General features: G+C 40.4%; 1 protein-coding gene across 2 annotated transcripts; it reads left to right on the top strand.

Moving 5' to 3' along the window:
* The first annotated feature begins 671 nt into the window (after window positions 1-671).
* Fgf5 (fibroblast growth factor 5) lies at window positions 672-21953 on the top strand. 2 transcript variants are annotated; one of them, XM_036201510.1, is made up of 3 exons: window positions 672-1248; window positions 8431-8534; window positions 21176-21953. In XM_036201510.1, the coding sequence occupies exons 1-3, from the start codon at window positions 900-902 to the stop codon at window positions 21521-21523; spliced, it is 801 nt and encodes a 266-aa protein (XP_036057403.1). In that variant the 5' UTR covers window positions 672-899; the 3' UTR covers window positions 21524-21953. The 2 variants fall into 2 exon arrangements, with proteins under 2 accessions (XP_036057403.1, XP_036057404.1); XM_036201511.1 differs by lacking the exon at window positions 8431-8534 and having other exon boundaries at window positions 21176-21226.
* The last annotated feature ends 623 nt before the right edge of the window (window positions 21954-22576 follow it).

The following is a 22576-nucleotide window of genomic DNA, read 5'->3' as shown; positions in this document are numbered from 1 at the left end:
CACCTGTTCCAACTCAGACACAGGGTTTTCCAGAAGGATAAACTGGACACATCGTTCACCTGCAGAGTTCGTTACAGGGCAGCAGCTGAATTCTGGCATAATGATTCAGGGTGGCTTTCAAACGGAGAAATAAGCGCACACCTTAGCTCTTTAATAAATCAATAACATTAGGAAACCAGCCTTCTCTCCCACCTGGGCCACCACAAAGCCTTCCCGAGTTGCGTGGCCAATCAGTTCTTGGTTCCCTTCGGAAAGTGGTTCCCAGGTTCTAGGTGGTAGGGGCCAGGAACTTGGACATCGGGGGTGCTTGGTAAAGAGTGAGTTGCCTGGGACACACGTGGCCACTGAGGACGGGAACCCATGCCCACGTTTCCGTCCTTGCCCCTTGCGCGCTCAGAGGCGCGCTCCGAGCCGAATCCCGAGCCGCTGGCTCGGGCAGGGGGTGGGGTGACCCTGTGGCTCCTGAGAACAGCTGGGGTGCGTGGCCGGTGCTTGGGCGCAGCCAACGTCCTGGGGGTAGCTACTGAGGGCCAGGTACCTCCTCCCACTCCCGGGATCGCTTCTCCCTCCTCCTTCACACCCCCGCCCCCGGGACCGCGGCGCTCCCTCCCCGCACCGGCCAGTGAGTACACAAAGCGGCGGGTGAGGGGAAGCTTCGCAGGCGTGCACGGAGCAGTGAGATCACTGGCGTTATAAATATCCCGGTGCCAGCGCCGAGATCCGCTCGGGTGGCCTCTCTCTCTCTCCCTCTCTCTCTCCCCCTCTCCCTCTCCCTTCCCCGGGGCTATGTCCACCCAGTGCGGCGAGGGAGGCAGCGCCAGAGGCACGCAGCAGCGCGGGGGCTACGGAGCCCGGAGCCAGCCCTGCAAGATGCACTTAGGACCCCCGCGGCCGGAAGAATGAGCTTGTCCTTGCTCTTCCTCCTCTTCAGCAGCCACCTGATCCTCAGCGCTTGGGCTCACGGGGAGAAGCGTCTCACTCCCGAAGGGCAACCCGCGGCTCCGAGGCACCCGGGAGACTCCAGCGGCAGCCGGGGCAGAAGTAGCACGACGTCTTCCTCGTCTTCTGCCTCCTCCCCAGTCGCGGCTTCCCCGGGCAGCCCAGGAAGCGGCTTGGAGCACAGCAGTTTCCAGTGGAGCCCTTCGGGGCGCCGGACCGGCAGCCTGTACTGCAGAGTGGGCATCGGCTTCCATCTGCAGATCTACCCGGATGGCAAAGTCAATGGCTCCCACGAAGCCAGTATGTTAAGTAAGTTGCTCACTCTCCAACAAAACCTGTTCTGGGAGGGACAGCCGGTATTCCTTTGGGCCACAGGGGAACCTCTAGGAACCCCAGCTTCTGGGACTCGGCTGATTCTGGAAATAGTTGGGCAGGTTTCGTGGAGATGCGTCTACAGGGTCCGTGCACACGCACACCTCTCTCTTGGGCAGCGGGCATGGCGCTTCCCCAGGTGGAGGTTACCCTGATGAGACAGGCAGCTGGTTTCCAGAATGCCCTGGCCGAAAAAACCAGCCTCTCATCATAGCTGAAGAAAAAAAAAAATAACGCAAGAAGTAAAATATCTTTCTCTTGGTACAATTTCTTTTTACTTATGAACTAGAATCGCATTTTTCTTTAAGTGTCAAAGTACATCTCTTTTTTTCCCCTGTATACAATTCAGGTTAGTTTCTGAAAATATCAAATCTGAGTATTTCTACTCTCCAACCACATATATCATATACATATATCCCATATTATAGGTTTATACTAATATGTGTAACTTTACACGCATAGGCATATTTCACACACGTATACATATATATGTATACACACATATACACCAGCTACACGTGTCTACGTAGAATTTATATGTACGTACTGAGAGCAGGGTCCTACTTGCAAGAAAGCAACATGATCTGAAAAACTGGACAGTGTGATGACTGAGTCCGGGGCCGGGCTTATCAGCTGAGACCCTGACAACACCTTCTTAGCCTTTGATACCCAGGGATATTTAGAAAGTTCTTAATTTTAAAAGAACCACAGAGGAGCTGTAAATTGAGCATAACTTAAAAAAACAACAACCCAACTTGGAAATTTTCTTTCTGAGTTCTCTTTCCTCTTTGCTTCCCCTCCATCCGCGTCCCCTCCACTCCACCCGCGTCCCCTCCACTCCATCCCGCGCTCCCTCCACTCCCATCTGCCTCTCTGGACTATGCAGTAGCGGCCGACACTCCGCTCGCTCGCACTCCTAGGTGGCTGAGGCGAGCAGGGATTTGGGGTTGTGTGCAAGGGACTGGGGTTGTCTCTGTAGTCCCACTAGGTATTTTCTCACTAAATTCAGACCGCTTTTTCCAGCCGGGCTTAGTCCTTCTGATAAAAGCCACAGCAGGGATCTCGCAGCCTCCCAGGGAGAACGGAAATGGGGCGAGGAGATAATGCTGTGCAGTCACCTGGCTTCTCTAGTCTTCCTGTGGCTCCCAAGTACACCTCACCCAACCAGCGTCCTCCAGAGACAGACTAGAACGCTTCCGTTTATTCAGCTCCAAGAACCGCAGGCTTTATTTGTTGGGGTTGACAGACTGCTGGGGCCTGTGGAGAGGGTTTGGAGAGCCAAGCACAGGTGGGTGGCTGGCTGACCAGCCTCTTTCAATGAGTTAAGAGGATCAGACGCCTGAGATCTGGCAGGAGCGTCCCCGACAGGTGCGGTTCCAAGCCAGCAGGCTGCTTATTTTGTCTTTGGAGGGCTCCCCTTCAGCCGGCTGAGCTGCAGGTGGAGAGGCAGTGCAAAACCGAGGCTCCCATCTCATTGAGTCCCACAGCCTCAGAGTGCTCCACGTTGGATCCCCTCTCTTCACCTTTGAAAAAACTCTGATTTTTTCTTGCTGAAGGGAACAGCCTGTTCTGGTTAAGGTGACTTTTCCGAGGCTTTGGGAGGATGGAGAGCTCCTTTTGTTTCAGAGGTCCTGCTCATGCTCCTCATTTTGTAGGACTCAGTCCTACCAGAAGACACCAAAACCCAGTCTCCACTTCCAGCAATCTTCCTATCTCTGGGAGAAAACCATTCTCTAGTTTGTTGCTGTGGATTTTATTCAGGAAACTGGCGCTAACCAAACATAAGCCTTTCTTGCTCAGGAGAGACCCAAAGTAGTGGTAGGTTGGAGTCCCTGATGCCTGAGGTAGGCTTTGGAGTGCCAGGGAGCTCTGAAAGCAGGATGTCCCTTCTTTATTACAAAAGCACATTGAAGTTAAATGTGGCTGCAGTTTAGGCCTTGTTAGAAGGAGATTTTCAGAAGCACAAGTGAAGGAAAGTGAGAACAGACCAGCAGACTCAATTTAGGCTAAACAAGAAACTGGCCACCTATCCATTAATGCCAAGGGTCAATTTATTTTAAAATCCTCATTGAAAGATGGCCACCAAACAACAGAGATGTATTCTAAGCAGGGACTAATAAATCTTTGTAAGTAGCTTTTTCCTAACTCCCAAGCCCCCAGTTGTAACAGTCATTCAAAGTTTAATTTGTGTCTTTCAAAAGACTGGCTTTCATTCATTCTCCCACTCATTCATTCATTTACCCAAACCTGCCTCAGGAAGTAGGAGGTTTGGGTTATGTTTGTACCACTTTTGTTTTTCTGTTTGCATTTTCTCTGACCTTGCCTTCTACAGTTTTTTTTTTTTTCTTAAAGGTAAAGGTAAGCATAATTTAAATAACCACTGTCCTAGTGATTGCTTTTGATATTTGGAGTTCCTAAAAAATGATCTATGAAATATTTCTATGTGCAGTGGGAAGGCATGGAATTTGGAAAGTTAACATGACCCTTTACACTTACGTAGCCATGGGAAAAAAGCAGCAGCTACTTGCAGTTGATTATTTAGCGTACTTTGCAGGTAGTGCTTGATAGATTCCTGAAATTTGTGTAAACTAAGGTATTGACCTTGGACCATTACTAAGAATGTATGTGGAACTGTTTGTTTGGGTTTCACAGGAGAGGCCAGGAGGGCACTGCAAGAAAACCTCAGTCTAAAAGTTTCTTTAAGATGCTACAATAAAACTTTTTTTTTCCACTTTGGTCAGATAAAATGTCAGTTTTACTCAATAATGATTATACTTGCCAATTGCAAGGATTTGTTTGATTTTAATATCAAAATCATGCTCTAGTCACAGATATCGAAACATTCCCTTCAGTACATCAATTAGTAAGGCCCTGGTTTACCTCATTCAGTAGGGGCACCATACTAGAATATGCTATCTAGCTTATTGCACATAGGAAGGAAATACTGGGGAAAGATGAAGAAGGAAGGAGAAGATGAGGGGTGAGCTCTAACCTGGAAGAGAAAGGAGCAGCTGCTTTTACTTACAACCTGTTAAGTTTAGCTTGGATACAGTGCTACTGGTTGACTTACCTTGGACCATCAAAACTACGAAACTAGTATCAGTTCAGAGAAGTGAACTTTAGGTGACGACCACACAAAGCATTCACACAAAACACGAAAATTCCATTTACTATTTGGTTAAGGGAGTCCTCAATTTTACATTTTGTTTTGAGAATCTGACTCAACTATGTGTTTGGGTGTCACAAAGTCAGCAGACATTTCCCTGAGTTGGAGAAATCAGAATTTACTAGGCAGAGAAATTCAAGGGGAAATTTTGTTACTAAATTAATCAGCAGAGACTGTGCTAAATTGGATCATTCAATACCAAGATTTGATAACTTGGCAGAGCATATCTGTTGCCATGGATGGAAGTAGAGAAACTTCAGTGTCGCCATATTTTTCTTCAGGAATTTTCAAATATGTTATTGAAAGCTTTTGAACACATGTAGCTTTTATTCTCCAAGACCCCCCACCATCAACAGAGCCGTCTGATGGTTAGAGATGTAAAGAAGAACAAGAAAGAGATCTATGCATGTGTTTTCCTACTGAAGTAAACTTATTCATAAAGCATAATTTTCCTTTGAAGAAAGTAGCTTAAGGACCAATGGTAGAGACACCAAAAAAAAAAAAAAAAAGTTTTGTTTCCTCCAACCTTGATAGTTTACTGAGAAAAGGTTCTCTCTCTCTCTCTCTCTCTCTCTCTCTCTCTCTCTCTCTCTCTCTCTCTCAGACTTTGAATATCTTGGGAAAGATAGCACACCATCTTCAGTACCTGACTATGAAGTAATTTTTTCCTGAGTTCTCTACATCAGTACCCAAACGGGAGAGAGACACAATAATAAGGAACAACTCAAAACACATGTCTCTACATGGCAGGGAGGGTGTCCCTATGAAAGTGTAACATTGCAGACAGTCACCGGCTGGTCTGTGAGACAGTTGTCTTCCAGAGTTTTGCCTAAGGGTACTGTTTTGACATCCACAGCGTGAACAGGAAATTTCCTTCAAGTTTATCATCACCTACTCCTAAAGATGAGGATACAGATAATACTGATGTTTTCAAAGTTAGCATTAGAGAAAGGTTTTTTGGGATGCATTAATTAGTGATATAATATATGAAGGTCTAAAGTATTTGCTAGAATTCTTTAATGAGCTATTGAGATTTACACTATAAAGTAGATTACATAGACAGCCTGTGCTCTCTTGGAAAGAGGAACAGAAAACCGGTTCACTGTGAGTTGTGAGGAATTGTGCCAGCATTCTAGAAGACAAGACAGAGTGAAATCATTATTGACATTAGTTGAGGAATTATGATCTTAAGAATGATTCCAATATTAGATCAAAATTGCATTCAGATTTAAAAGATCAATTTCAAAGTTGCCTGTGTGAAAAACAATTCTTATGTACACATACACTCATATACATACATACACGAATATACATATATACATACATACATACATACACACACACATATATATGTATATATATATACATATATACATATATGCATGCATACATCTATAAAGCTTCCAGATATGTGGAATCTTCTTAACATTATATAATCCTTCCATTATCTGGCAATTCATGACTTTTGTAATAGAATTTACCAGACAAACCCTGCAATGCATAACAAAATAACACTTTTACAGGCACTGTTTCATCATCTCCCAATACTTAGAATTAACTGAAGTGAAAATGTGTATAATAAGCACATGTGCCGTGTGTTGAGACACAAGTTCAGTGAGACAAAATGAGTCCTTAAAAGAAGGTTATATACTCAGGAAGGAGTAGTTTGACTGAACAAAGCCGTAGGTGTTTTCTTCATTTGTTTGCTTTTTGGTTTTTAACCAAGTAAATATTTATAAAAACCATCTAATCCTAACATCTCAAAAGTCAGACTGAAAACAAGAGAATTTGATCTTTGATACTGCCATGTATTTTTCATTAATATAGCATCTCTTTATACTTATAAAGCTGAGCGCATGCATAAGGTGAACGGAAATTTCCTTCCAATTCACTGTCAAGGACTCCTAATAATCAGCTTATAGAAAATACTGAATTTTTAGAACGTCGTTTTTTCTTGGGAGTGCATCGGCGCGTGAGTTAAAGCATCACTTAACACCTAGAGCTGTGAGAACACTGGAGAGAACCTACTGAGACCTCATCTCTCCACCCCATGTGGCCTGTTATGTCAATCATTCCGCAAAGACGAGCTCCGATGATGGCCTCTTCATGCTTCTGATCACACATGTTTGTGCAGTGCTCACAGTTCCATCCCCAATCAACGAAATATTTGAACTTGTTACTGATGCTTTCAGCTTTACTCTTTAATTCTGGTTCAAATATAGCTTTTTACCAGACATGTTAGTCATATTTTAATAATAATAACAATAATATATCTACATCTTTATAATTTTATCTAGAAAGTTAAATATCCTACATGCAAAGCATATTTTAAATTTTGAAAAGTTAAGTATACCATGTGCGTATACATATTATACTCTATATAAACTGATGTATATAACTTTACAAAGCATTCCCTGTGCTTTGCCAGTACCTGGTAAAATGATAATGCTTCTAAATCTTTGGGTGTGTATCACAGTCAGACAACATTTGTATTAAATTCTACACAAATTACATTTTAGAAACATTTTAAAGAAAATGATGTACAGGACACTAGTATCTGTTAACACTCTCTCACATAAACAAAAACAGCTTCTTGTTGAGTGTATTTAAAATTCATGAAAAGAAACACCACTAAATTGGTGCCTGCAGTTTTTCATACTCTGGGCTAAGATTTCAGAACAATATTGACAAAAATAGCTTCTCAGGTGTTCCTTTTTTCTGTGATATTTCTAAGTATTTCTAACAAAGCAAGCTGAGAAAGCAAGCAGTAATATTTGTGACAACGAGAGGTTCTCAGCTTGTGTTGTGGGACATAAGTCCTCAATAAATTGATTCTTCTACATGCACTTAGAGTCCTTGTTAGGAGACTGAATAATTTTGCATTCACGTCAAGCGCTGCCTGGGAAGATTGCTATTTCAAGGAAGACTGAAGAAGTGTCACCTTAGTAGAGATCTACTAAGACCCCTAGTCAATGTGTATGCTTGAAACAGTTGTGACCAAGTGTGCAGATGTGCTTTTTCCTCCTCTGTGTGTTTTTTTTTCTTCTCAGCTCTAATGAACTATATTATCTTGTTTATATATTTTTTTTCTTTTCTTACAATTTCATATATCTAACTAACAACGATGTTGTCCTTGCTCATACTTACATAAAATCTTTTGTGAGTTTATTATTAATAATAGGCAGGTTTTCTAACTATATGCAGAATGCACATTTAATCATATTCACTCCATGAATTACAGTAACAGTTTCTTGACTCGACATATCGTTCTTGAAATGACTGTGGGGGATGAAGGACATTGCATTAACGTGCAGACATGCTGCGTTATACATTGACAATGCTATAAAAATCATCACGTTTATCTAGGAATTGATTTAAAATCTAGCATTTCTCAAAACACAATTCAAACAATTCACAGAAGTTGTAATAACTTATAATGTTTTCAGTATCTTAGGTGTAATTTTTATGTTTTGAAAGGACTGAATGGGGCATATGTGTATTTAAGTTCTTAAATTGTGATTGAAAGAAGGGGATTTGTGTTATGCAAGAAAGAATAATTTTCCAGGCTTTTGAAATTCTTATACCAGCTTTGAGTTCAGACTTGTGTTTTAATACTAAAAGTGGGTCATCTTTGGTAGAATATTAACAAATTTAGATTAAATTCAATACCCTTAGGATTTGAAAAGATTCTAGTGTCAAACGCCATTTACTAAAAGCCACCTACAGAATTATTGAGGAAGCAGAATCAAATTTCTGAATCTGGAAGTAAGTCGTCCCGAGTGTCCAAAGGATGGTAGCCATTCTTTAACACAGCGGATGTCACGGAAGGTCATCGTGTGTTCTTTTCTTTAATCACGGTAGTAAAGACTGAGAACAGTTGGTGTAGACATTGAATTCTTCACAGTTCTGTGTAGAAGAGTCTGTGTTTTATTTTGGGATTTTTGTCATCCTAGGTATTTTGGAAATATTTGCTGTGTCTCAGGGGATTGTAGGAATACGAGGAGTTTTCAGCAACAAATTTTTAGCGATGTCAAAAAAAGGAAAACTCCATGCAAGTGTAAGTAGAACCACTTTATGTTTGTTAAAGGTGCTCTGGAGGTTTTACATTTGTAACAAAGGTGAAATGATTGTTTCTGTTTTTGTTTTTGTTTTTCAAAATTAGGAGATAAGGTAGACAATTTGCTTATGGAACTTAATTTTTTTTTTTTTTTTGGTAAAACTATATGTACGTATGAACAATTTTGTATGTGTCTGTAAGTCATCATTTGAACTGACCTGAAAATACATAGACCCTTTAAAACTGTAAAGGATAAATGCACCTACAAATAGCCTTGGCACGCTGGTTGCCATTGTTAGTTTCCTAGTAGGGTCTGGGTGAGACTATCCCAGCAACAAGCTATTCTGTTGCATTTTAACTTTCTGTGTTTATCTGGTGATCTGAGTGTTTAATATACAGAGAGTTCTTATTTGATTTTATAGGCTATTCATTCATGATGTCAAATGTGGTCTAAGTAATATACATTTCCATGTAAGCGAGTAAGAGACAAAAACCAAGACTGCAAATCCCCTTAGTTCCCAGAAAGAAATTGCACTGGATGAGGTAGGGGAATTGCCATCTTGTTTTTTGTCACATCAAATATAATTACTTAATACTAATCTCGAATTGAAAATGTTCCTTCACACTACTTTTACGTTTTACAATCAATTTACAAATTAGTTATTTCTTAGCTCTTAGTACATCCAGATTCTGTTTATTTATATTAGTGTATAGGCTTTCACACTTAAAAGTAACAGGGTTTTTTGTGATATCAGATTTCTTCACACTAAATAATTTTAAAAGGCAATTATTTTTTAAAGGCAGTCCTTTAATTAATAGTAAATGAATAGTTGACTATTCCTTTTGCAATTTTCAAAGTAGGTAGAATGTCTAAGTTAGGAGTGATATCAATGGACACTTCTTGGCCTTTTGCTTTATAGACCTTTAAGAATCCAATCAGAATCCCACTTATTTCTATATGCAAAACTCTTACAGTTTCCTTTCCTTTGCATCAAAAGTAATCCATAGCGTTTGCAGAACACTGTGGCTGTTGGGGATTTAGTAAGATAGTAAGTACATAGAATGTACTGAGGATAGCATTTGGTACCTTGTAAGTGTTCAATAAACAGTGTATATTGTTATATGCAATAAACTAAATATAATGTAGATGTAGCAAACCACAATCTAAGATAAATGGAAACCCTTTGCTAAACTCTTTAGTCATTAATTTCAAAAATTATAAAAGCACTTTATTTCATTTCTGGGTTGTTTGCAAGGACTAACACAGTTATTTTATTTTATTTTTTTTTAATGGTTGCTATGACTGAACAACTAAAAGTAACATTACACATATTCAAGGGGGAAAATATTCTGCATCACCATGGGTAAAAATCAGACATCTCATTCTGTTAAGAATAATATTTGATCCTTAAAAATTCACATCCCGGTTGGAAAGCAGAGACTTTGCCTTGTTCTACTTTAAGGTTGGAAAAGCCTTCAAAATCTCAGCATCATCATGTATAAAACAAGTAAAAAAAAAAAATCACCTCTTAAAGGTTTGTTTGCTGTGGGATGAAAAATCCCAACACCGAAAATATTCTGACTTATGCACTAGCACAATACAAAAACAGATGAAACTTGGCCGGCATGAGGATAATGGCTACAGAAAGCAAAGTATTATAAATGGATGCCAATTAGAAGGGTCAAACTGAGAGGTTAGGATACATGATTCCTCTGTCAAATGCAAGTAACTAATTTCTAGAAATTTGACCCAAATGTCTAAGGATGACTGGTGGAAATAATGCAGATAACGCAAAAACAGCATCTGTTATTCTTTCTCATCTTGGCAGGCTGAAGTTATGTCGTGGAAGAATGACTTTTCGCCAGTACAAAGCAAGTCTTGTTCTTGTCACTCATGGGGCTCTTTGATATAAAAGTCATTCTGATGACTTTGAGCTGAACCACAGATAAAAAACTAAGCCCTGCGATTATGTCCAAACCTACATTCTCTTATCTGAGCCTTTATTAGCACATTTTCTCTAGATGGAAACCTAATTAAATTATGAAGTGATTTATTTTTAAAGAAGTCGAGTTTAGAAATAGCATTAATCATAGCAATTATCGGCTTTATGCCCAGCTGGTTTCTTTCCTGTTTTCACTGTAGCAGAATACGTTAAAAAACAGTCTTATAACTTCCAGTGTGTTTACTTGACTTGGTTTTGATATTTACAAAGTTAAATTATTATCCAAAAACCTAACTCACATTTACTAATCCTTAGTTTGTGAGGTACTTTATATTAATAATCTTGCAAAGGCATTAAAGAGTACCTACCTTTTGGCTTCTTCTTCCAAAGTAGAGGTCAACCAGAAGTGAAAAGCGTCCAGGTAACTCTGGGGAAAGTAATCTCCGTACACTGAATCGTCCATTTCAGTTCAGTTCTGCCAACAGAGATTAGTCACCAGGTGAGGGTGATGTACTTTCATAGTTCTGTAAAGACCTTCCACTCATATTGTCTCATCAGACATTGAGTTGAGGAAAAAGTTTGAGATGTTTAGTTATTTTTCTAAGGTTACACAGTTATGTGATTGAAGAAAACTGTATCATTTTCAAATTCCTTCTTTAAATATCCAAATGCTTTGTAGGTTCAAGTTAGTTTAAAAGAAAGCATTCTTTGGGAACAAATTACTGTTTTCATGTGCTTGTAGGAATTAACAAGTACCTGATTTAGTAATATTTTCACACCGTATGTAAAAATCGAACATTATGGCACATCACTAAGAGCATTTATTGCACACTATTAACCAGCAAAGAAGAGGGAAATTCTAGATTAGACATGGAAAGTTGTAAATTAATTTCCGCCTTCTTCCCTTGGATTCAGAACACATTAATTTAGTCCTTGCTTCCCCTCAAACTCTCCAGTACTTGGTTTTAGTCCACAGCAGAGGGGATGTGTCTGCCACAGAACTTTACAGACATATGTGTTGTTATCCAGTGTGATGCTGAGTTTCTTAGGGAGCCCTTTTCAAGATGGAACTTTCAAAACAGAAAAAAACTACCTGGTTCCTAAAAATCTTCACATACTGCATGCTACTTTCATTGTGTACCCAAAGACGGCACACTAAAGCGGCAGCCCTGGGCAGTGCGAAGGAGCCAACACTGGTGGTGCCCTGAGTGCCCTGAGTGCCCCGAGTGTTACTTTCACATTAGAAGTTTTACTTGAAACTCAAGCATGTGGACAGGTGGTGTTTCAAGCTCTCATCCCATCCTCTCATCTGCATGCCCCTCTCCTCAAAACCATTCACAGATTCTAAATACACTGATAGCCAAATTCCTACCATGTGAGAGTCTCAGCACTCTTGTTTTAAAAAGAATCTTTTTCATTGAAAATAATTTTTTTCATGCAATATATTCTGATAATAGTTTTCCCTCCCCCAACTCCTCCCAGGTGTTCCCCACCTTCCCACCCACCCAAATCCACACTTTTTGTCTGTAAAGAGAGAGAGAAAGGGTGTTATGGGCCGAAAGTGTATGGACTTCTTGTCGAAATGTGCTAGGAGTTATGGAGAATAGGAGACAGTAATTACTTCCCCTTCCCGGAGGGCCAGCAGGCTCAGTCAGTCTCCAATGTGGCTCTTATTCTCTGTCTCAACGTCCTCCAGACGGAGGCACCTTCTGAGAACAGGTTTGTTGTCTCTCGTCTGTTCATGCTCTTTCATCAGGTTTGGGGTCCTTAAGAAAGTCCCACAGAGAACCTTTTTGGATTTTCCTGATGGAGTTCTGATGTGCAGCTAAGTACACAGACCACTCAGCCAGTTCTGCTCCACACTTGTGTCATTTTATTTAATGATCCTGTTTTTTTTTTTTTTTTCCTTTTATGGGTGATACAAATAGGAAAATCATTTTCCTGCAGTGATTGCCCACAGTAGTGGCTGTGTTTTACATGAGATAATATGTACAGAATATTTGGTGTCGTGCCTGGAAACTAATATTACTCCCTATTTAAACAGATCTTCCAGAATGTGTTCTCTGGCAGCTGGTTGATGATCTTCAATCTTTCCTTCTGATTTCAAGGTCAAGTGACTCTTCAGTTATTTAGAGTAGCCCAAATCCTACTCGCCATTAGCCTTTATTCCTTGGGGTCACACTTTTTATGCACAGAATAGTCTGTTATCTGTTAGGTTTTTCTTTTGCAAAGGAGTCAAATTTGAAGGCAAGATTTCCAAGCTCACATTGTCACAGTGGCAGGGATTTCTACTGTCACATTATATAATTTTTTTGGAGACCTACAGTCCATTTTAGTATTTTAAACCCTAAAAAAATGAAATCTTAGAAAAGTTGGGTATCACATGTGCCTCAACCGCTTCATGAAGCATGCACAATAGCTTGTTACATATTGGGGAAAAGTCTGTTGGCTAACTGTATAGAAAAAAGCATGTGGTCAGATGGTTATTTTCTTATGTCTCAGGGTTTTAGGGGATCATGTTTGGAAGGAAAGCTAATTGCGGAGTTTACGAAATAGTCTTGGAATGTGTGTTGATCAGCCTTGGGTGAGGACGAGAACATCCTCCTTTCCTGGGTTCAGAGGGTGCCAGCTGGCTGGCCTCAGAGGAGAGGCTGGACTGGACTTCAGGTGCTGGGGGCAGTGAGGAGCAGCCAGCAGCCCCTTAGCTCAGCATGTTTACTAAAAGGGGAAATAGCAAGTCTTCAGCAGTACTTACCATCATCACTTAGAAAAACAAAAACAAAAACCTGGTAAGACCCACTCTTCCAGTCAAGAGTGTGGTTTATATCAAAGCTTTTGTATAGAGATGTCCTTTGCACTGTAAGAGCGGCTCATTTATATGGAAAAATAAGAGGTCCAGTAATTTGGGATTGAAAATGAGTTTGGGGTTCTGCCTGTGCAATTAATTCCCTTATCTGGCTTTAATTTTGTCTTCTGTAAAGTTGATGAGAAGGACTTTTTTTGAAGAAATTGGGCAAAATGAATGGACTTGTCGCTTCAAAATCCAAGTTGCCTGAAGCAAGTAAGAGTGTGACATTTCTCTGATGGTTTAGGGGAAGATACTTAGCATTTACCAGTATTTAAAAATGGAAGGACATCAGAGCAAGTGCAATGCTAAAGTGAGGACAGAGTCTCAACTTTCAGTGTTAGGGAAAGAACTGTAATCTCAGTCAGAAGAAGAGGTGAGAGGCACATACCTAATGTGGGACTTCAGGTGGGCCACGTCTTGATCCTTCTGATTTAAAGCCAAATAATAGTGTTTGAATTATTGCATGAGGTAAATGATGCATGCTAATCACTGGATATGGAGTAGTGCAGTTTTACAGGGCTATTGAAGACACCAGAAATGGAATACCTGTTTTCTAGCCTCCTCCATACATGATCCTTACCTCACCTCCATCACTACCATGTAGTAAGCAGCTGGTGACCCAGTTCCAAGCCTTCATCCACCTCACACCCAGTAACACAGAGTCTCTGGAGATAGAGCCAGGGGCACAAGCATTTTAAACCTGCTATTTGATGAATATTTTTGAAGTTACATTGATGTCCTTTAAGTTGTTTATTTTTAGCCATTTAAATGTGTCTAAAATTTATAAGCTCTCTGAGGTTATGTAAATCTGCTATCTGGTTGATTTTTTTTTCAGACAATCCCGCAAGAGGAGAGGGAGGTCTTATGGTTGGCGTTTGTCACTGTATTATTAAGTTGGTTTTTATTAAGCCCAATTAAGACATTTCTTTGGTTGCTCAATAGGAAGAAATGGGATATAGAATGGTAAGATGTTCATTGTCTAGCAGGACCTATGACCCTGCCAGAATAGCACAGCAGGGTTACCATGGGCCTCTGTATGACTTATATGGTAAAGGATAAAGGGCAGCTCCTTTGCCATTGCCCCACATCAGGGCACAGCTGTACACATAGCCTGAGCTTCCGGCACATTCTCCAGCAACAACATTGGTAGAAGTAGAGGTGGGAGCCCAGCAACACTGAAAGGGGCAGAGGAACTAGAAGCTGGGAATCCATGCTTCCAGGAAACTGCTTGAAGCATGATTTGGCCAACACGTGTTTTCATCGCAATGTATAATAACGTTTTACTTATTTGGATTAAGCTAATTATTTTTTTAAATTTATAACTTTTAGGAGAAAGAAACCAATTAATGAAAAAAAAAAAAAACAGAGTAAAATAAATTAAGATGTAAACTCCACATGTTAGGTGCTGTCTATCCAAATTCACTCCAGTTGACATCTCTTTCATGCACGGCATTTTCATCCGTAGTTGTACATTTTGAGAATTCGTATTTGCGTAGCCCTGGTCTGGAACCAGAGATCCTTGGCTTAAGCCTTCCCTGTGCAGAGATTACAGGTGTGTGGCATGGACCTTTAAAAAGCATTCGTAATTTAGAATGGATCCCACGCCGTGAGAACAGACAGTAGAGTCAAAACACTACCATTACTTATTTTTGTTTTAAAATTTTAACATACAAAGTATTGGAACATAAAAGTATTTCATTATATTTTCCAATAAAACTTGTTATTATTCATTTCCTCTTTCCTTCTCTCAATACTTCCAACTGATCCCTTGTATTCATCTACTTATCCCCGAGGCCACTTCTGTGTCTCACATCTGCCACCACACTCAAGTTCTGTAACACCTCTCCAGTCTTTCTAATTTTGTCACCTGTACCCATGCTTACCTTCACATACACTAGTAAAAACACCAAACAATTAAAGAGAACACATAAATTTAGCCTTTCTGTGAATCAGTTCCCTCCCACCAAATTGTGGAAATGTTCATGATTTCATTGTTCTTTACAGCAGACTAAAATTCCATTCTGTGTATGTACCACATTTTTGTTATCTGTTCTTCTGTGGGTAGTCATCTGGGCTGGTTGCATTTTCTTGCTATTGTAATAATGCAACAATAAACATAGATGTGCAAGTATCTCTTTGGTAGGATACAGATTTTTTTTTTATGCCCAGGGAAGTATAACTGGGGCCTATAGTAGTTCCTTGGAGATTTCCATGGTGTCTGTACTAGTTCATAGTCCCATCAGCAGTGCCTAAAGGTTTCTCCTTCCTCCATCCCCACCACCACCGTCTGCTGACATCTGATTTTGTTTTCTTTCCATTCTCACTGGGATGAGATGAGACTCAAAGTACTTCTGTTTTGCAGCTCCCCGGTGGCTGGTGATGTTAAATGCTTAAAAAAAAAAAAACCAAAAACAAACAAACAAAAAAACAAAAAAACAAAAACAAAACAAAACAAACATATGGGACATTTGTGTTTCTTTTTGGAGAATTGTCTGTTCACTTTACATGCCCAGTTATCAACTGGCAGTTTTGGTTTTTTGGGTGTTTAATTTTGGCAGTTCCTTATGTGTTCTAGATACCACCTTCCTGTCTGCAGCACAGCTGGTGAAGACTTTCTTCTGTTCTGTCGACTTTCTGATAGTTTTTCTTTGTGTGCAGTAACTTTCCCACATCATATGATTCCACCTGTTGATTCTTGGGGCTGTGTCCTGTGCTAGAGGAGCCCTGTTCAGAAGGCTCTGGCCAGGAGCTGCAAGTTGAATACATTCCCTATCATTTTCCTCTGGCAGTTTCGGGACCTTGTGTTTTCAGTTGAGATCTTTGATCCACTTCACTTGTATGTTTGTGTTACATGAGAGATGTGCTTCTAATTTAATTTTTTCAGGTAGCAATCAGTTTTGCCAGCACAGTCTGCTGAATGGACTTTTTTGAGCCCTTTGTCAAAAATTAGGTATCCATCGCTGAAAATACAATGTTTGGTAATAAAAACTTCTTGCTGTCATTAGCAGTATATCCCCTCCCTCTTTGTAATAATTTGGATATTCAAACAAACATAATTTAATTTGTTTAAGTTTTACTTGTTTTGATAGTGAGAAATAGTAAACTACAATAAATTAGTTGATTTGAATTCTTCACTTTAATGTTCAATTTGGGGTCTCTTGATTATAACTTGCTTTGATGCTTGTAAGATGAGCAGAAATTAAAGAGGAAAACACAGATAACTTAATTCATTAAAGAAGATTGGAAGGGCTTATGTGCTTATATAGTTTTTCCCTGTAAAAGCTGCAAATAGCATAGCATTTGGCTACACAGTCAGCAAACAGCTATTGAATCAATTAAAACATATATTTGAAACAAAGATAGGGGTAATTTTGTATTTTCTTCTTCTTTCTTTCTTTTTTTTTTTCTTGAGACCAGTTCTTGTTGAACTCCTGGCCATTCTCCTGCCTTAGTCTCCTGAATACTGAGATTATAAGTGTGTGCCACCCTGCCAGCAGAAACAGAGAGCCGAGGCTTTTCTGCTCTAGTGACAAACAGTGGTGGGACACCGAAGTTATGAGTCCTGATTTCAGTGACTAATTTAGCATTTGATTCACCTGCCTATATCATACCTTTGATAAATGAAAGTGTGTATGCCAACTTCACTAGCCCTGCCAGGGAAATAATGCATTTCTATCATTTAAAAACTATATGCTATGTTAAAAATGTCCTATAATTTAGAGCAGAATGTGTCATGAAAATGACCGTAGTCACACTCAGTCCTAAATGAAATGTTTCCCTCAAACCCCTCTCCTCCGTGCTCAAAAAGCTCTGCAGAAGAGGAGGCAGACAGATTATAAGAACCAGCGGGAGTGGAGGACACCAAGGAAACAGTGTCTCCCACATTCAAGGACTCACACACATATAAACTCACACAGACGCTGTGGCAGCATGCACAGGTCCAAACCAGTCAGGATCCCAGCGCTGAGAGGTGCATACAAGCTCCTACCCCTACTCAAGAAGCTGTTTCCATTAGACAATTTGCTTGTAAAGAAGAGTTAGTTTTCTCCAGTGGGGTCTCATTGGGCACACAAATCACACCTAAGGGCAGGCCCCATGCCCAGTAGTAGATACCAACACAAAATGAACTCAAAGGTACTTCTGTAGATTTTATATTTGTCTCACATTGCTTTGTTTGGGCATTTAAAAAGATCTCACTGGTCTTTCGCTTATAAATTATGGTTTTTGATTTTCGTTTGTATGGGTTTTGTTTGCAGGTGTGTCTGTGTTTCTTTTTCTTTTTCTTTCTTTCTTTTTTTTTTTTTTAAAAAAAATTCTGGTTTGTTTTATTTGCCTGTTTGTTTTCTAAAGAGAAAGAGAAAGAAGGCATGGTGTTGGCTGGGCGGGGAGATGAAGAGGAGCTAGAAGGGTGTGAGGGAGGGGAAACTGAGATAAAAATACATTGTTTGAGAAAATTTTATTTTCTATGAAAAAAGTGAAGAAAAATTACTCTAGGAAGTTATTCTCCGGGGTCTTAAAAGAACAATTGTGTTCATTTTGGTGAATGTATATGTATTTTGGTAGGCCCGCATTTCCCGGTCACTCTGCTCTGAGATGCTCCGTGCTGACCATGGTATCAGACATTTTGTCACCACCTTAGCTGCGAGAAGGCTAGACTACTGACAGGACCTGTCTGTCTGTCCTTCAAGACGAAACTCCGTTTCCTAATGGAAAAGGCCATGGAAGGATTTGTTCAAATAATTCTGGTACATCATAGACGGGATTTTTCAGACAAAACACAAATTAGAAATCAATTAAGAAAATCCAAACAGTTTGATTCTTTTTACTCAATGAGGGACTGCATACAGTGTATGGGGCTTCAGCACGCTGTTATCTCTACTTTGTGTGACCTTTGAAAGACGGGCAGCCTCAGTCAGAAGCCATCACCTTCCCAAATGAACCTTAGAGCATGAATCCCTCAGAAAGTGGAGGAAGTCTCTATGCTGAATAATGTTAGGGGTTGGATCAAGAGGGTTTTTCATTCTACGATAGAACTAATATGTGTTTTTAAATATGGTGTGTGTGTGTGTGTGTGTGTGTGTGTGTGTGTGTGTGTGTGCAGGGTCACACATCCACGCTCCCGTGAACATGTGCACATGTTCATGTGTCAGACACTTTGAAAGGTGACCTGTCTTTACTTCCTTAGAGACCATGAGTGTAAACAAGACTAAATAATACAGCCCATTTCAAAAACCAGACATATCTTTGTGTGCCTGTGTTATTTGGCAACATTGTAAAATAAAATGGCTTTTGTTGGTGTTTGAGATGCTAAGGATTAAACCGAGAGCCTTGCACATGCTAAGCAGCTGAACATTGATCCATCTGCAGCCCTGGCCTGTTATTCTTTGTAACGCAATGTTCCATGTCTTTCTAAAAGAGTTGTCATTTTATGAAACCACAAACAGCTGAGGTGGTTAAGGTTTTTATTTTAAAATGTAACTGGAAGCCAGGTGTGGTGGCACATGCCTTCAATCCCAGCATTTGAGAGGAAGAAGCAGGCGGATCTCTGTGGCATGGAGGCCAGCCTGGTCTATAGAGTGAGTTCTAGGACAGCCAGGGTCATGTAGTGAGACCTTGCCTCAAACAACAACAACAATAACAACAAACAAACAAACAAACAAACAAAACCCCAAAACCAAAACCAACAACAACAAAAAAAACCATAAAATAAAATAATCTGGGTCAGGAGTCCGAGACTCTGATTCCTGTGAATTTGAGGCTAGCCTGGTGTACATGTAAAGTTCCTGGGCAGCCTGGGGTACATAGTAAGACTCTGTCTCACAAAAGTATTAAAATCATACTTGTGTTTATATACAACAGAGGGGAAACCTTTTAAAGAGCTAAGCAGCTATAGACAAAAATTAGATTGAATTTGTAAAGAAAGTCTCTTGAATAAAAACTGGGAACCAATAGTGTGCTTTTTCTAAAGCCGTGTCCTGACAGCATCCTTGGAGTAGACACAGGCTGACAATTTGGGAGTTAAAAGACGTGCGGAGACGATGCTACACTTAGGGGTAGTCCTGTAACACACCTGCTTCCAACCTGGCAGATCCAATGCAGAGTTCTACCAGTCTGCTGGAGTAGCCATCCATTCCTTCATAGCCACTGGAAGGAACTTGCGTGAACCCAGTGCCAAAGGCGTGGTGAGTCTGCTGCCCGTAGGTCAACATGTTGTTGGAAATGCTCTGCTGTTGGTCTTCCTCTCGTGTTTTCCTCCGATTTGCAGAAGCAAAAAAGAAAAAGGAAGTTTATTGGACTCAGCAACTGATTCGTGTAAATCTTCTTGCTGGAGTGAGGCTTTCAGACTTCAGTGTGTGATCTGCGTTGAAGGGGAAAGTTTGTATTATTAGGAAAAGCAAGGACAGAACACTTTTCTACAGAGAAATAAACCATAATGGGGTGGGGGTGGGGAAAGCCACCCGCTAGTCTCAAACCCAGGAGCTCTGTGCAAAAGGGACCGTGAAAGTAAGTCTTGGTAGCCTGGACTAGTACAGGGACTCCTAAGCCATCCAAGGTTTTGGGCTCTTGTGTGTTTGATGGGAATTATAGATCCTTTCCCTAGGAAAATGGGTTGATTATGACAGTAGCCACATAGGCAGAGCTTCTGCACAGGAACCAAATGAGTAAGAGCTCAGGAGGCAGTACCAGGCCACGGTAGGAAGACTAATGCACGCCGGTACTGTTCCTCTGACATATTCCTCCAGATGTCTCCGTTTTGGGAGCTGGCACTGGCCTACTCTATCGACCCCATCTCTTGTCCTTTCCAACATATATCCCAAACGGAAGTCACACAGGATGACTTATAAGTGTTCACAGCATCTGAACACACATTCCTGTTTCCTGGAGGTTACTCATATGCCTCCTTACTGTCTTGCTACACGTGACGCACCCCAAATGTTGACTTTTATAGGGTTTTCCTACACTATTGCTTACCGCCTCCACTGTTACCATTGTACTCCCTGTACACAGGGTGTGTGTGTGTGTGTGTGCGTGTGTGTGTGTGTGTGTGTCACATTTCCTTACAATAAGCTGTACCTTGGTGGGTGTGAGCTCTTGCACCTTCCTGTGAGTTTCGAAGCTCACTTGTCTGTGAGGATGTATGAGATGCAGGTGAATCGCTGCTAATGATGCTGATGACTTTTTTCTTCCTGGCATCAGATGTACTTTCTTGAACCACATATGTGAAGATATATTTTTTCCTAAAGAACTCTAGCACATGCAATATTAATAGAGCCATATGCCACCCCTCTGTCAGCATCAAGAATCACACTGATAACACTGAAAATGTGTGCTTGTTTCAAAAGAATTATATGACCCCGCTAACTGCGTTCCTGGTAGGATCTTGGCCTTCTGCAAACATAAATGTATTTCTTATTTGGCAATTGTTTCTTAGTAATCTAGTTCTATTTTTTTTTTTTATGACTTAGAGGGGGAAATCCTATTTTAAGAAATTTTAGATACAGATTTCAAAGTATTTTAAAAACAGTAATAGTATTTATATGTATTAAAATGATAATTTAATAATGCTTAAATTCAATAATCCCGGGTATTTGTGTAGACAATGACACCATATATCCTAAACATAATGAATAAAAAATAATGTTACAAAGATAAAGTAGGATTATAGAAACACACACACACACATACTTTAAAAGGAACATATCTTTATAAAAGGGAATGGAGTAGCTGAGTAGGAGGATCCTAGAGTCACAGAATTCTTGGGTTTTCAAAACTTCATACTTACATGTATTATAAGTCTTTGTGTGCTGAACTATTGTCGCAACTTAAATGTCCTCTTTTCCTCCCTCTAGGCTAAATTTACAGATGACTGTAAGTTCAGGGAGAGGTTTCAAGAAAACAGCTATAATACCTATGCGTCCGCAATCCACAGAACTGAAAAGACAGGGCGGGAGTGGTACGTGGCCCTGAATAAGAGAGGGAAGGCCAAGCGAGGCTGCAGCCCACGGGTCAAACCTCAGCACGTCTCCACCCACTTCCTACCCAGATTCAAGCAGTCCGAGCAACCTGAACTTTCCTTCACAGTCACTGTACCAGAAAAGAAAAAGCCACCTCGCCCGGTGAAACCAAAGGTCCCCCTGTCGCCACCTCGCAGAAGTCCCAGCCCAGTGAAGTACAGATTGAAGTTTCGCTTTGGATGATGCTCATCTCAGCCTTGTGGGAAACCACTCTTCCACCTCAGGACTTTCTACAGGCATCGTGGAGCCCTGAAGGAAACCTTCCAATGCAGAGTCCCTCCGTCCCTCCGCTGTGCTTACATGAGTGGAAGTCAGGTCATTGTTTCACTTTGACTGGAACAAAACTGCTTTATTTTATTTTTTTTATTTTTATTTTATTTTATTTTTTTAAACTTTGAATAGACACAGAAATGGGATTCTCTGTAGAGATCCAGGGAACACATCCCTTCAGCTCAGTAAGGTATAAAGACTTGGTGATTAGAGGATGTTTAGCATTCTACATATTTAGAATGTTCCATACCCTGGACTATATGTATTTTTGTGACTTTTACAGATCAACCTGAAAGAACAAACATGATACATTTTTATTTTTTGTTTTCCAAAGAATATTTTAATGCAGATAAAATATTTTATAAACTTTTGTTTTTTTTTAAGGTACCTCTACATTGAGCATATTTTCTTACTTTTATTATTTTAACTAACGTGCCACAAGCAGTCCATTTATTGCTGTTCATGGATTATAAACATTTTGATTGATTCTCTGGTAGCATGTGGATCTCCTTTGCATTTTTTTCTCTTCACTGCATTGTTTACTTTGTTGTAGCCATACCTCAAGCCGCGTAAATTTAGTTCTACATTTTAAAATGTTTAAATGTGCTTCCACAGCCCAGAGGCTCAGCTGGGAGGTGTGTATTGTGTATTAAGTCACGGCGTTCTGTGGAATCCTGCCACCTCAGTGGCTGGGCTCTCACGATTAGGAGGACACTATGAGAACGTTCTGACGGATTTGAAGGTAAAGAAAAGGACAGAGGCAAAAGCACAGGAAATGTGCAGCACCTGCAGCAATCTCATCCCATGTCTTCTGCGTCTCCTTTTACCTGCCCCCTGCCCTCGTTCAAGAACAGCTGAAGGAATACATTTTATCCTGTCCATCAAGGATACACCGTGAAACCGGAGTGCTTAAAAACACTTCTGACTCGAGTTATCCTTAGTGTATAGACCCACAGAGAGCAACTA

This window comes from Onychomys torridus, chromosome 10 (genome assembly GCF_903995425.1).
Source record: "Onychomys torridus chromosome 10, mOncTor1.1, whole genome shotgun sequence".
Classification (NCBI taxonomy): Eukaryota; Metazoa; Chordata; class Mammalia; order Rodentia; family Cricetidae; genus Onychomys; species Onychomys torridus.
The sequence above is the reverse complement of the archived record's forward strand: the minus strand, read 5'-3'. Positions and strand labels throughout refer to the sequence as shown.

Excerpts from the sequence above, each read along its gene's own strand:
- Fgf5 (XM_036201510.1), top strand. The coding sequence starts at position 900 with ATGAGCTTGTCCTTGCTCTTCCTCCTCTTCAGCAGCCACCTGATCCTC. Across the intron at positions 1,249-8,430 it reads CCACGAAGCCAGTATGTTAA|GTATTTTGGAAATATTTGCT; the intron begins GTAAGTTGCTCA and ends TTGTCATCCTAG. Across the intron at positions 8,535-21,175 it reads AAGGAAAACTCCATGCAAGT|GCTAAATTTACAGATGACTG; the intron begins GTAAGTAGAACC and ends TCCTCCCTCTAG.